This window comes from Macaca fascicularis, chromosome 3 (assembly GCF_037993035.2).
Source record: "Macaca fascicularis isolate 582-1 chromosome 3, T2T-MFA8v1.1".
NCBI lineage: Eukaryota > Metazoa > Chordata > Mammalia > Primates > Cercopithecidae > Macaca > Macaca fascicularis.
Genome location: NC_088377.1, coordinates 192,861,255 through 192,875,555, shown reverse-complemented (window position 1 = coordinate 192,875,555; position 14,301 = coordinate 192,861,255). Strand labels below are relative to the sequence as shown.

At 45.2% G+C, this 14,301-nt stretch overlaps 1 protein-coding gene across 15 annotated transcripts in view; it reads left to right on the top strand.

Annotated features, from left to right (window-relative positions):
• Positions 1–14,301, top strand: part of PRKAG2 (protein kinase AMP-activated non-catalytic subunit gamma 2) — a 323,235-nt gene that overhangs the window by 279,248 nt on the left and 29,686 nt on the right. For 8 of the 15 annotated variants that reach the window (XR_012433086.1, XM_074036392.1, XM_005551219.4 and 5 more), the window contains one exon: positions 2,226–2,332. Coding sequence is in view for 14 of the 15 variants with exons in the window: in XM_005551219.4 (XP_005551276.1) it covers positions 2,226–2,332 (107 nt within the window). In the remaining variant the exon portion in view is untranslated. The remainder of the gene's footprint in view (positions 1–2,225; positions 2,333–14,301) is intronic. The other 7 variants (XM_074036390.1, XM_074036384.1, XM_074036394.1 and 4 more) reach the window with 1 other exon arrangement.

Below are 14,301 nucleotides of genomic sequence, written 5' to 3'. Positions count from 1 at the left end.
TGGTGGACATTTTTTCATATACCCATTGACCATTTCTATGTCTTCTTTGAGAAATGTGTATTCAGTTCTTTTGCCCATTTTTTAATCAGATTATTTGGTTTTTTGTTGTTGTTGTTGTTGTTGTTGTTTTCCTGCTGTTGAGTTGTTTGAATTCCTAATCTATTTTGGATATTAATTCTTTATCAGATGTATAGTTTGCCAATATCTTCTCATTCTGTAGGTTGTCTCTTCACTCTGTTGATTATTTCCTTTGCAGGATAGAAGCTTTTTAGTTTGATATAATCCCATTTATTCATTTTTGCTTTTGTTCCATGTGCTTTTGAAGTTTTATCCATAAAATATTTGCCCAGACCAAAGTCATGAAGCATTTCCCCTGTTTTCTTCTAGTAGTTTCATAGTTTGGGTCATAGATTTTTCAATCTTTAATCTGTTTTCCGTTGATTTTTGTATCTGATGAGAGACAGGAGTCCAGCTTCATTTTTCTGCATGTGGATATCTAAGTTTCCCAGCACCATTTATGGAAGAGACCACGCTTTGCCCAGCGTGTATTCTTGGAACCTTTGTCAAAAATCATTTGACTGTAATGTGTGGATTTATTTCTGGGCTTTCTGATTCTCTTTGTCTGTGTGTCTGTTTTTATGCCAGCATCATGCTGTTTTGGTTATTGTAGCTTTGTAGTATATTTCGAAGTCAGGTAGTGTGATATCTTCACCTTTGTTCTTTTTGCTCAAAATTCTTTTGGCTATTTGGGGTCTTTTGTGGTTCTATACAAATATTAGGATTTTTTTTTCTTGTCCTGAGAAGAATTGGTATTTTGATAGGCATTGTGTTGAATCTGTAGATCATAGTGGGTAGTATGGTCATTTTAACAATATTCTTCCAATCCATGAACACAAGATATCTTCCCATTTATTTGTGTCTTCTTCAATTCTTCCTTTATTTTTTGACAGTCTCACTTTGTAACCCAAGTTGGAGTACAGTGCCGCAATCTCAGCTCACTACAACCTCTGCCTCCCAGATTCAAGCAATTCTCGTGCCTCAGCCTCCTGAGAAGCTGGGATTACAGGCCCGTGCCACCATGCCCAGCTAATTTTTGTATTTTTAGTAGAAACAGGGTTTCTCCATGTTGGCCAGGCTGGTCTCAAACTCCTGATCTCAGGTGATCTGCCCACCTCAGCCTCCCAAAGTGCTACGATTACAGGCATGTGCCACCACACCTGGCCTGCTTCAGTTCTTTCATCGGTGTTTTATAGTTTTCACTGTAGAGATCTTTCACCTCCTGGGTTAAATTAAATCCTGAGTATTTTGGTTTTTTGTAGCTATTATAAATGGGATTTTTTAAAATTTCTATTTCAGATAGTTGTCTATTAGTGTATAGAAATGCTACTGATTTTTTATGTTGAGTTTATATCTCGTAACTTTACCAAATTTATTAGTTTTGACAGTTTCTTGATGGAGTCATTAGGGTTTTCCATATGTAAGATTATGTCATCTGCAAACAGGGACAGTTTAACTTCCTTGTTTCCATATTTGGATGCCTTTTATTTCTTTGCCTTGCCTGACTGCTCTGACAAGGACTTCCAGTACTACGTTGAACAGAGTAGCAAGAGCAGGCATTCTTGTCTTGTTCCTGGTCTTTTTTTTTCCCCCTTTATTTTTATTTTTATTTTATTTTATTATTTTTGTAGAAACTGGGTCTTGCTATGCCACCCAGGCTGGTCTCGAACTCCTGGGTTCAAGCGACCCTTCCACCTCAGCCTCCCAAAGTTCTGGGATTACAGGTGTGAGCCACCGCACCCGGCCTTGTTCCAGATCTTGAAGGGAAAGCTTCCAACTTTTCCCCATTCGATTAGCTTTGTCTTTGTTTTATTAACCCCGTATTTAATTCTGTGACCCTGCTAAACTCATTCTTTTTAAATCTAGGAACTTTTTCTAGATTCTTTGGTTTTTCCTATATAGAGAATCATACAGTGTGCAAGTAAAGACAGTTTTGCTTTTTCCTTTTCAACGTGTATGCCTTTCATTTTTTTCTCTTGCCTTATTGCCCCATCTGGGACCTCCAGTACAGTGTTCATAGAATTAGTGAGAGTGAGCATCCTTGCCTGGCCCTTGAGACATTTCGTATTTTACCATGAAGTCTGTTAGTGATAGGTTTATGTATATGCTCTTCATCCGATTGAGGGTGTTCTTTATTGTTACTGATGTTTTGCCTTTTTTTCTTATAGCAGAAGACTCAGAAAGTGGTGTTTACATGCGATTCATGAGGTCACACAAGTGTTATGACATCGTTCCAACCAGTTCAAAGCTTGTCGTCTTTGATACTACATTACAAGTAAGTGTACTCAGTTTTCATGAATTTTTTGTTTCACTTTTGGATGGCTACTGCTTTATGCAGTCATTTAAAACCAGCAATGCCAGCAAACGTTTATTGAGTCCTTTGCACTATCAGGCACTGTGCAGAGGTTTTATCTGAATTCTTAACATGTGCTATTACTGTCTTCTTCCTGAAGACAGGGAAGCTCAAATTATAGAGTTTAAGAACTTAAGTCAGGAAGCTTTGGCCAGGTGCAGTGGCTCACGCCTGTAATCCCAGCACTTTGGGAGGCCAAGGCTGGCAGATTACCTGAGGGTCGGGAGTTGGAGACCAGCCTGGCTAACGTGGTGAAACCCCATCTCTACTAAAAATACAAAATTAACCGGGTGCGGTGGTGCATGCCTGTAGTCCCAGCTACTCAGGACCCTGAGGCAGGAGAATGGCTTGAACCCAGGAGGCAGAGGTTGCAGTGAGCCGAGATTATGCCACTGCACTCCAGCCTGACAACAGAGCGAGACTCCATCTCAAAAAAAAAAAAAAAAAACAGAAAGAAAGCAAGCTAGGACCTAATCCACAGAGCTAGTACAAGATGGGGTTTTGAACACAGGGCTGTCTAATGTGTGTTAGAACCTAAGCTGTTCATTATTAAACTGTAGAGCCTCACTCAGTATATCCTCATGGTCTTTAAGTTATTTAGTTGAACATATGATACATAAACTTGAAATAATAATGGTGAAAAAGAAGACAATCACTAAAATGGGCAATCTCTTGAGAGAAGAACCTTACCAATCTCTTTTCACAGAACATTTGAATCTTAACATTTTGGTATTAAAATTATGTTTGTTGCAACTTACTTTATATCAATGTAACTTATAATCACATACGAACAGTCCTAAATATTATACTCAATACAGTGATCAAACTACATTCAATGTAATCAAATGTGTGTCTACCCACATATCTGTGCATATACATTTAGTGTATTGTTTCTATATAAATATTTTCCAAGTAGGATTGTCCTCAGTCGAGTTCCTCAGAAGTAAATGCTAAACCAAGAGTTCACGGGCAAGTGGTTTATGAAGGATGCACTCCCAGGAGGAAGCATGAAGGGATCAGAGGAAGAGCAGGGCAGGGGAAGACACCCAGCCAGGGCCCTGCAAGGGTGGCCTCAGCCTGAGCCCTCGGGAGCTCCGGCTGAAAGGTGCCCTGGAGCGTGTCCAACCCCTCCCATAGCCCTGCCTTAGGTGATCCTCCCAGGCTCTTCCTGCTCCACCAGACCCTTTAGACCTCCCCAGGAACCCCCAGGTGTGGCCTGCTTCTGCTCCCACGCCCCACACCTGCCATGCGTCCTCAGAGGGCTCCCCGGGTTCTTGGAGCACCTTACCTGTATTCTGTGCCTGCCACCCAGGACTTACAGGATGACCAAAAATGATGTTGCTTTCGTTTAATTTCATTTTCCAATTGTTTCTTGTTAACATATGGAAATACAATTGATTTTTGCAAATTGGCTTTATATCCTTTGTCTTTGCTGAGTTCACTTTGGACCAGGTGACCTTCAGAGCCACTTTTAAAACCCTAAGATTCTCTGATTATTTGACACAAAGAGGAAAGCATGCAAATACAATCTTATAGTAGGGAAAATGGTAGGCAGTCGTTTTAAGAGATGGCGTCTCGAGAACTGTGACCACGTGTTTCAATAACAAATTAACAAGAAGTTCTTAATTCCCAAGATAAAGGAACTACTGGCTCAGCCTATTTCAGCCTCACCCCCATCCCCCAGGAGGTTTACTTTGTAAAATACCAGATCTTCTGACCACCGGCATTTCTACCAACATAAAAATAAGTGACAGTAGGCCGGGCACAGTGGCTCACACCTGTAATCCCAGCACTTTGGGAGGCCGAGGCGGGCAGAGCACTTGAGGTTAGGAGTTCAAGATCACCCTGGCCAACATGGTGAAACCCCATCTCTACTAAGAATACAAAAATTAAAATTATTAGCTGGGTGTGGTGGCAGGCACCTGTAGTCCCAGCTACTCAGGAGGCTGAGGCAGGAGGATCGCTTCAACCCAGGAGGTGGAGGCTGCAGTGAGCCGAGATCGTGCCACGGCACTCCAGCCTGGATGACAGAGTGAGACTCCAACAAAGCAAGACTCTCAAAAAATGACAGTAACAAGTAACGGCTGGTTTGACTTTTACCCAGCTTTCCACGTATTACTCATTTTGGCTAAACCCTAAAGAAAATCGAATGAGTAATACATGAAAAATGCGATACCTTATGGATGTCCAAGATCACCGATCCAGTAAATATCACTTCCCTAATTAACAGGAGCTGTAAGCATCATCTCCGGGAAGCCGTTTATCCTGTGAGGCTCTGAGTTTGAGAGGAGCTGAGATGCATTACCATGGAAATAGGGGGAGAAAGTTGTTTGGCATTGGTTAAGTCAGAGTAAAAGACGTATTTGCAAGGGGGTGATTTGAGTATTTTCTAGACACAGGCTGCAGTAATAGTTATTGACACACCCTCGAGAGCTAAGAAAGCAAACAGAAAATAGCCGCATACCCAAAACAACCTAAGAGATTAAATAAATCCTTGCATAGGCATATAACAGAATACTGCATACTGGAGAAAATGTTTGTCAAGAGTATATTCATTTATTAGGAAAAAAAAAAGTAAGCTGCAGAACAGTACTCAAAATGACCACGTTACTCTGAGGGTACAACATCCTCAGAGCCATAACTGCTCTGGGGACCAAGGCGAGCCACTTGCAGGGAAGCTGAAAGAGTGTGTGCAGACAGGAGTAGAACAGAGCCCACGAGAGGAGAGCAGAATGGGAGGGTGTGCCGCCAGAACGAGGGGGGACGAGCAGTCTCGGGCTTGGCTTTTCTGTTTCCATCTTCAGTCTCTTGAGAGGCCGACTGGACTCCCTGCGGTTGGGTTCCATGAGATTCCCCTGGTTTAATACTGGAATCACCCTGGGGATCCGTGTAGATATGTCCTGGCCATCTCAGTCCTGATAAAGTGGAAATCAGATGTCCAGCTGGGAGGTCTGCCTGCTGGGAGATGTAATCCCCACTGTCCTCAAGAGCCACACTCAGCAGTGCCAGCAGCGGCCAGCCCAGCAGGAGAAGCACCTGTAAACCAAGCCCAGCTTTTTCTCCGTCAGTCAGTGGCTCATAAGGAGCTCCCCCGAGTCTGGGTGTGGATCGAGGTAGGGGAGGCACCAGTGGCAGAGCAGCTGCATCATGTACCCGTGCAGCGTCCGTGTGCTTCACAGGCCTGGGCAAGCCCCGTCTCTGCCTGGTGAGAGAGGGTTGCTGTGCACACTCAGCATTCGGCCTGGAGGGCCTGGTAGTTCCTTGTTTGCGATGGGGAGCTCAGGTTGCATGGTCTCCGCGTCTCATGGCTAGCTTGTTCAGTCTCTGCAAGGGCCTGGCGCAATCAGCCAGAACTGTTTCCCAGCGAAAGTCATCTGTAGGAGAAGATATGGTTGTTTTGGAGTTAATCTTCCCTCAAAACCCTCAATGTCTACTCTGTAAATTTCCTTTTGGTGGAGGCTTCCTACAGCATCCCTGATATCAACCTTGCTGGATCCTAAGGCTATACAGAAGAGCAACCTGGACTTGCCACATGCCTGATCTTGCCCCAGGCCTCTCTGAAAACAGCTTTTAGTGTCACTCAGTACCTGTGTCAGAGTAGCACACACACATGTGGTGCACGTTGCCTCCAAAACACCTGCCTGGTGGTTGTAGTGGCAGGTGAAGTGTGGAGTGACAACTTGAAGCTCTCATTGGAGGGGTGTCTCCAGTGTTTCAGGCCATTCTGGGGTGTGAGACCGCTGGTTCTTTGGGGTCTGTCCCTCACGCTGTGCCCTGCACATATCTCACAGAGGCACCTAGAGCTCTGCTACTTCCTGCCTGTCCAGTCCAGCCCACACTGCCATCAGCGCATGGGCCAGTGTGGCAATGTGCAGTGTGAAGATGGCCAGCTTCTCTGCAGACCATAATGTACAGAGCGGGGGTGCTGCAGCCTTGAGACATGTGGGTGAAAATGTCCTGTTGCCAGGTAAAGCAGACTCTGTCTGGGGGTCCTTGTAGATTGGTATAGAGAAAGGAGTATGTGCCCAGGCAGGGGCTGTAGGTCCCCCAAGATACTACATTGGGAACAGCTGCTGCAGTGACAAGTTCACTTTTCCGATTGAAGGGGTCCCTCACCTGTATGTTCCTCAGGGGCTCCAGGAGGAGTGTCCTCTGGGTATGGAATGTGCAAGTGACACGTGACAAATCCGTGCCAGTGCCCCTGTCTCCCTTAGCCTGTGGATTCCTTCTGTATAGTTCACTGTGCCACAGAAGCCTGGCATCTCAGCCTTATTAAACACGGACTCAGCAGTGCCCTGCACTTCGGGCAGTCAACCAAGTGAGCGGTTAGAGCCACTGCGGCTACGTTTGCAAAATGTTAACGGACAATTACTGGTGAGACCGCTCAGAGCAATCAGTCCCACCAAACGAGTGTTAAATTTCTCGTCTTTGTCCTGACTTACTAGCACGGTTCCCTTCCTGGGTTTCTGCAACTGTGAAATGGCAAGATCTCACAGTTTGTTTGGCGTATAAGTGGTTTCGTCCCCTGCTGCATGCAGAAACCTGTCCCTAGTTACAGGTCAAGGGGCGGCAATGGCCGGCTGGGGTTTTCTTTGGGAGGGTGAGAGGCCTGCGCTAGGCATCTGCCCCATCCTGTCACTAGGCTTTCGAGTAAAGAAAGGTGATTCTCAGACACTGGAGAGCCAGCCGTTCCCACTGCCATGGGAGGCTCGGAGGAACTCCCGGATCTGGAATCTCACCTTCATCTGAGTCCAGTCAGACGTCCCTCTGTCCGGTGCCGGGGTCCCGCTCCTTCCAGATCCATGCCCGGCTTTCCCATCAAACCCAGAGATGCCGCCAATTCTGCCTGTGCATCCACACCCCGCAGAGTTATGCTTTGTGTTTGGTTTTGGAAACAGCCCTGTAGCTACGAGAAATAGATTCTCTGGGGACTACCATAGAGGCTGTTGGGTTCTCTGTCTGTAAGTGCAGGTCCCGTACCCGGGCTTGTGGTTTTCTCAGAGGCCCCAGCATACTCACAGGAGGCTCTCACACTGAGTCCTTTGGTCCTGGCTTCTGTGTCAGTGGCCAGTACAGTGGCCATGTGGGCCCTGGCACCCAGATGTCACCACAGTCACAGATGATGACTTGTTTAGTCACAGTGCCATGGCCTGCCCTGGATTACAGGAATCTGATTTCCCACTGACAAAGAGCTCAACACTGTGTTAAACCCACTGATGGGAAACCAATTCCAAGTCCTCTGTTTCTAGGAACCAGTCTTGGCCGTTTCTTTTCTTTCTTCTTCTTTTTTTTTTTTTTTTTTTTTTACGATAGGGTCTCACTCTGTCACCCAGGCTGAAGTACAGTGGTATGATCTTGGCTCACTGCAACCTCCGCCTCCCAGGTTCAAGCAATTCTTGTGCCTCAACCACCCAAGTAGCTGGGATTTCAGGCGCCCGCCACCACACCTGGCTAATTTTTTGTATTTTTAGTAGAGGTGGTGGGGTTTCACCATGTTGGACAGGCTGTCCTCAAACTCCTGGCTTCTTGACCTGTCTGCCTCCGCCTCCCAAAGTGCTGGGACTACAGTTTTGAGCCACCGTGCCTGGCCATGGTGCCAGTTTCTTGATCAGTCAAGGTTCAGTCAGGAGACAGAAGCCACACCAGTTATTTAAACAGAAAAAGAACATAAGCAAATGTTAACTGGATCTAAGTTAACTTGTAACTGAAAGGATAAATAAAGACCTCTAAGGCAGTGTTCTCAAAGTCTGGTTCCCAGACCAGTAGCTCAGCATCAACTGGAACTTATAAAAACACAGCTCATTGGACCCAATCTCAGACCCGAATCTGAAATGGGGAGATGAGGCTCAGTGACCCACATTTTACCATGATGCTGAGTCTGATGTACTCTACAGTGTCATGGAGGAGAGGGCATCCTGGCATGTGCCTTCTAGCTGGTGCTTATGTCTCTGAGTGGGGGGCTTGAGGAAGCTCATTTCGCACAAAATGGGAAAACAACAAACTGTATTCAGCTGCTGCTCCTACAGTGCCCAGGTAAGGCATTGCCTGGGTGGAACTCACGGGAGCTGCAGGCAGACAGGAACCCTGCTGGCCGCTGACGGGAGGAGCAAGCTTCCTCCTGCTCCGGCTTTGAATCCCTCCCTAGACTCCTTTATTGTCAGAGCCTGAAATAGAGCCAGCTGGCAACACCGAAACAGGGCCTACAAAGTCCCAGCATCACGGAGCCAAGTTAGAGGGGTGGACATGGAGCCAAGAGACAGTAACTTAATGACTGGCACAGTAGAAAGGGGGGACATCCCATTCCCTTCCAGACAAGCCCAGGAATTCAGAGAAAGATAGGTATCAGTTAGTGTATTAGCCCGTTTTCATGCTGCCAATAAAGACATACCTGAGACTGGGTAATTTATAAAGGAAAAGAGGTTTAATGGACTCACAGTTCCATGTGACTGGGGAGGCCTCACAATCAAGGTGGAAGGCAAGAAGCAAGTCATGTCTTACATGGATGGCAGCAAGCAGAGAGAGAGAGCTTGTGCAGGGGAACTCCTCTTTCTAAAACCATCAGATTGCTGGGTGTGGTGTCTCACACCTGTAATCCCAGCACTCTGGGAGGCCAAGGTGGGTGGATCACTTGAGACCAGGAGTTTGAGACCAGCCTGACCAACACGGCAAAACCCTGTCTCTACTAAAAATATGAAAATTAGCTGGGCTTGATGGTGGGTACCTGTGGTCCCAGCTATTCGGGAGGCTGAGGTAGGAGAATTGCTTGAACCCAGAAGGCAGAGGTTTCAGTGAGCCAAGATTGTACCACTGCACACCAGCCTGGGTGACAGAGCAAGAATCTGTCTTTAAAAAAAAAAAAATTCAGATCTTTTGAGACTTGCTATCGTGGGAACAGCACGGGAAAGACTTTCCCCATGATTCAGTTACCTCCCACTGGGTCCCTCCCACCACACGTGGGAATTATGGGAGCTTCAATTCAAGATGAGATTTGGGTGGGGACACGGCCAAACCACATCAGTTAGTGATTCCAAAAGATGACACCTCAAGAATTATGAGAGGCCCAAAAATAAATAAAATTTCATAATGAAATTCTCACACCCTAGGATTGGTGGGGGAAGCATTAGGAACGATCTAGGCTTTTCCTCACAGTGGCAATGTGACTTCTTTTAGTAACACTCTACAAATGATAGCTTTATTTTTTTTAACAAATGTTTTATAAGAGTTGTAGATTTACAGAAACATGGCAAAGCTAGTACAGAGAGTTTGCATATACCCCACATCCAGTTTAATTTTGACATCTTGCGTTAGTGTGGGTCTATATTTGTCCCAGTTAATGAACCAGTGTTGATACATGATTATTTGCTAAAGTCCATGCTTTCTTCAGATTTCCTTAGTTTTTACATAATGCCATTTCTGTTGGAGGATCCCATCTAGGTTACCCCATCACGTCTCATCATCATGCCTCCTTAGGTGAGACAGCTTCTCAGACAGACGCTCCCTGTGTTTGACACCTTGATGGTTTTGAGGTGTGTCAGTCAGGTATTTTCTAGAATGCCCTCTATTGAGATTTGCATGATTTATCATGATTAGACTGGGAATGTGGCTTTGGAGGAGGAAGGCCAGAGACAGGTAAAGTGCCCTTTTCATCACACCATCTCCAGGGTGCTTACTGCCTGCGGGACTTACCACTCTCCATTACCTGGCTGAGGTGTGCCAGGAATTTCCACCATGAGATTCTTCTTCTTCTTTCTCCTTTCCATGCCGTAGTCCCAAGAAGGAAGTCACCACCTACAGCCCACACTTAGCCAGTGGGGAGTGACGCTTCACCTCTGTGAGAGCTGAGCAGCTACGTGAGTTCGTTGAGATTTTTCTGCAAGGGAGATTTGTCTCTTCTCCATCTATTTATTTATTCAGTCATTTATTCCAGTATGGATTTATGGATATTTATTTTATTCTTTGGGTTATAATCCAGAACAACTTCATTTTGTTGCTTACATTATTCCAGGCATTGTGATTTTGAATAATGCCAATAAAAACCAAGCAAGTATCCAAATAAGTGGCTGTTTACCAAGCACTTTTTTTTTTTTTTTTTGAGACAGACTCTCGCTCTGTCGCCCAGGCTGGAGTGCAGTGGCACAATCTCGGCTCACTTGAAGCAGTTCTCCCCACCTCAGCCTCCTGAGTAGCTGGGATTACAGGCAGGCACCTAGCTAATTTTTGTATTTTTAGTAAAGGCTTGGTTTCACCATGTTGGCCAGACTGGTCTCAAACTCCTGACCTCAAGTGATCCACCCACCTCAAAGAATGAGTAGAGAATATAGAATGCAGAGCACATGATCAAAAGTAAAGTAAAAGGAGAGCTTGAATAGGAGGGAGCTGCCCAGGACAATCCTAGTTTAGTGTTAAAATTAAGAGACACAAAGGGAAGGGGCGCTTGATTATTTTAAAAGCAAGAAGGAAAGAGAAGTCCCAGCCCTATTGTTCCAGGCTGATGCTGCTGATGTCAACAAAGAGAAAACAGAACTGTTCAGCTTAAATTATACTTTGTTCATTATCAAGGAAAATGATCTTCAAAGTGGAAGAGGTAAAGTAATAGTGATTCGAGGAAACTAAAGCCCATAATAGTTGTGGAGAGCACCTGTCAGCACAAACCCTGTCTCATTTCTGATTCAGATGAATCACATTCTAGCATCAAAGGGAACTTACAAAGGAGATTCCTAATGTTCGTGGTATTAGAGGAACTGCGGAGAAGAGATCTGATTTCGGAGGCCAGAGTTGAAAGAGCAGATAGATTTCTCAAAAAGCAGAGGCTGGGGAATGTAGTATCAATCCCAGCTGAGATATATGAATGAATGCAATCTGTCATGAATTGACCAAAACAAAATTTACAGGAGATTCACCTGCCTTTCTTTTGTGGCTGTTGCATAGATGGCCATGCCACAACAGGCACATCTGGATTCCAGCTAGACTAGGCTGGCAGAGCCTGGCACGAGGTCCCAGAGGATGAGACGCAGAGCTGCAGCTTGGCAGCCAAGTGAACAATTAATGTTTAAATCTCAATCAACCTGGAGTAAGGTTTCTAATTGTGTTGGATGCCTCTCGTGTGCCATTTCCAAATCCATTCACATCACCTCATAGTCCAGTGCTCCCTACTCTGTGCAGGGGCAGTGGGACGGCCCTCAGCTCAGGACCATGCCATGTGCCCCAGCTTCCTCCGCCAGGGGAGGACGGGAGCCAGCAGCTACATGCAGTCCTAGGAAGATCTCGCTGGCATCAGCATCAGTGGGCCCCGCGGCGGCGGCTCAGGAACGCGTCCTGCACTGACTCACCCACCCACCGTCTCCTTCCTCCCTTCCTGTACTTCTGCTCCCTGGCATCACATTCCCAAATACACTCTGCCTTCTGGGGAGCCCCAGCTGAGAAACTGGGGGTACGCCAGAGCTTTCTTGTGCCCCACGCTCTTCAGCTTTGGAACGATGACTTGAATATTGATTTTGTTGATGGCATCATCTGATTTACAGATGACTTGAAACCAGGTGGGGTAGCTGATAGTAATGGAAATGCAGAAAGATTCCTCAGTATGCAAAATTATACATAGGATCACTTGATATGGCATCAAGGACAGAAGAAATGAGAGCATGTGAATATTCTAGAAAAGATGAAAACTGGCTGAGAACCAGGGAGGGAAAATGGCAGCCCCTGCCACGCATGGGCTGGGGCTCGGGAATGTGCTGTGACTAGTGACTGAGAATTTTTCAAAGCAGTATTAATAACATCTGTCAAGTGGTACCAAAAAACTGACAATAAAGACATAGTCTCCTGCTCCTGTGCCTTACTTACTCTTGTCATATTCCACAGAAACAACCTGTTGAGCCGTTGAACCAAACACACTGAGTCCATAAAACCTCCCAAGAAAAGATGCGTGGGAATGTATTACTTGAAATTTTATATATCACTTATGTTCAACCTGTAGACCGCTACATCTAGAATTCCATAACAGAAATCATTTTTAAGAATTTGGAAGGTACTAATATCATTCCATTCCTTCTAGCTACCAGTGCTGATAAAAAGAAATCTGTTGTTTTTTTAAAATCCCCAACCTTTATATGTGATTTTATTTTTCCCCCTTGAAGCTTTTGTGGCTCTCGCTTTCTACCTGGTACCCTAAGATTCCATCATCATGTGTCTTGTGGTCAGTTCATGGTGCCAGGCAGGTGACTTCCTGCTGGAACCTGACACTCTTAGTATCCAGGTCTCTAGTCCTTGCATTGTTTCTTTTTTAAATTTTTTATTTATTTATTTTAGAGTTAGGGTTTCACTGTGTTACCCAGGCTGGAGTATGATAGTGCAGTCACAGCCCACTGCAGCCACCAGTTCCTGGGCTCAAGCGATCCTCCTGCCACAGCCTCCCAAGTAGCTGAGACTACAGGCGTGCACCACCACATTCAGTTAATTTTTTTATTTTTTGTAGAAGCCGGGTTTCGCTATGTTGCCCTGATGGGTCTTGAACCCCTAGGCTCAAGCGATCCTCAGCACTGCGGCCTCCCAAAGCCACCGTGCCTAGCCTTCCTTACATTCTTTCCTCAATTGTTTTCTTCCCAGTGCTTGCTTTTCTCTGGAACTTCAGTGAGCAGCTCTGAGACCCCCTGAGTTGATCTTTAATACTCTTTTCCCATCGTTTTTTCCATTTCTTTCTGTTCCACTTTTTGGAAGATTTTTTTTCCCCTAACCGTTCTAGTGAGATCTGTATGAAACTGGGACTTGTGTGACTTCAGCATTCAGGGCCCTGTCAGATGGCTGCCCATTCATTCATAATTAAGAGTGACCGCTAACAGTTGGCATGGACACACCAAGTTCACACGTGGGCTTCTTGCTTGGTGGGCTTCACTGAAGAGCAGTAGCCAGCCGTCTTTTTCACTGGAGGCCACATGTTCCTATCTGTGTGTTTTCTTTCTGGAGCAGTTCATTTCCTCCAGAAAACAGTCCTTCCATGATGATGGTGGACAGCTGTTCCTCTGAAGTTGAAGGAGTACTGGGGCATGGAGGGGCACGGAAGATGAGTTCAGGGAGGAAGGAGTCATGCAGCTGGCAAGGGAGGCCTGGGCCTGGACGGAGAAGAGTCTCGAGGACCATATTTCAGAAGCTGGACCCTTCTTGATGCAGTAGATATCAGCATTAATTTTAAAAGCTTCACAATCAATTACTGAAAATCAGCGTGAAGCTGTGTAGAAAGCAGTGAGGCATCAGAGGAACCAGCTTCCCATTCTGGGAACACAGATGTGCACCTTGGTAGAGACTGCCAGAGTCTCTTAGAGCAGCTCAGGCCTGCCCACTATTCTAAAAACTTACCTCTCTATGAAAATTTTATTTCCCATCTTTTCTTATCTAATTATCACATTTGCTTGTTTGAAAATCCTATTAAAATGTAAATTTTAAAATTAATCATAGTTCGAGCAAATTGCATATCAGTTAAAAGGAAAGAAATTTTCAAAGGTACTCGAGACCCCTGACAGGATTTTTCCTGCAAATTAGAACCAGATTGTATTAGTCCTCTTTGTATCCTGTTTATTAGTTAATTGGAACACCCTGTGCCATCTGTAATTATGGAGAATTTTCCAAGTGTAATTTTAAATTGCTTTATAAACAGCTCCATGCATGTGTTCTTAAAGCCAAGTTTTAGAAGATTTCATTATTGCGAAGATGGTCGGCAAAACCACAAAAGTGTCAGGCCCCTCACGAGCTCGCCCAGGACACTGCTTTTTAATGCATTGTATGAGTGTCTTGTACATTTGGAATATTATATGAGGTCTTTGAAGGATGGAACTGAGACTTCCTCCGTGACCTGCAGACATGTCAATGGTGTATGTGGGTGAAATTAAAAGAATAAATCT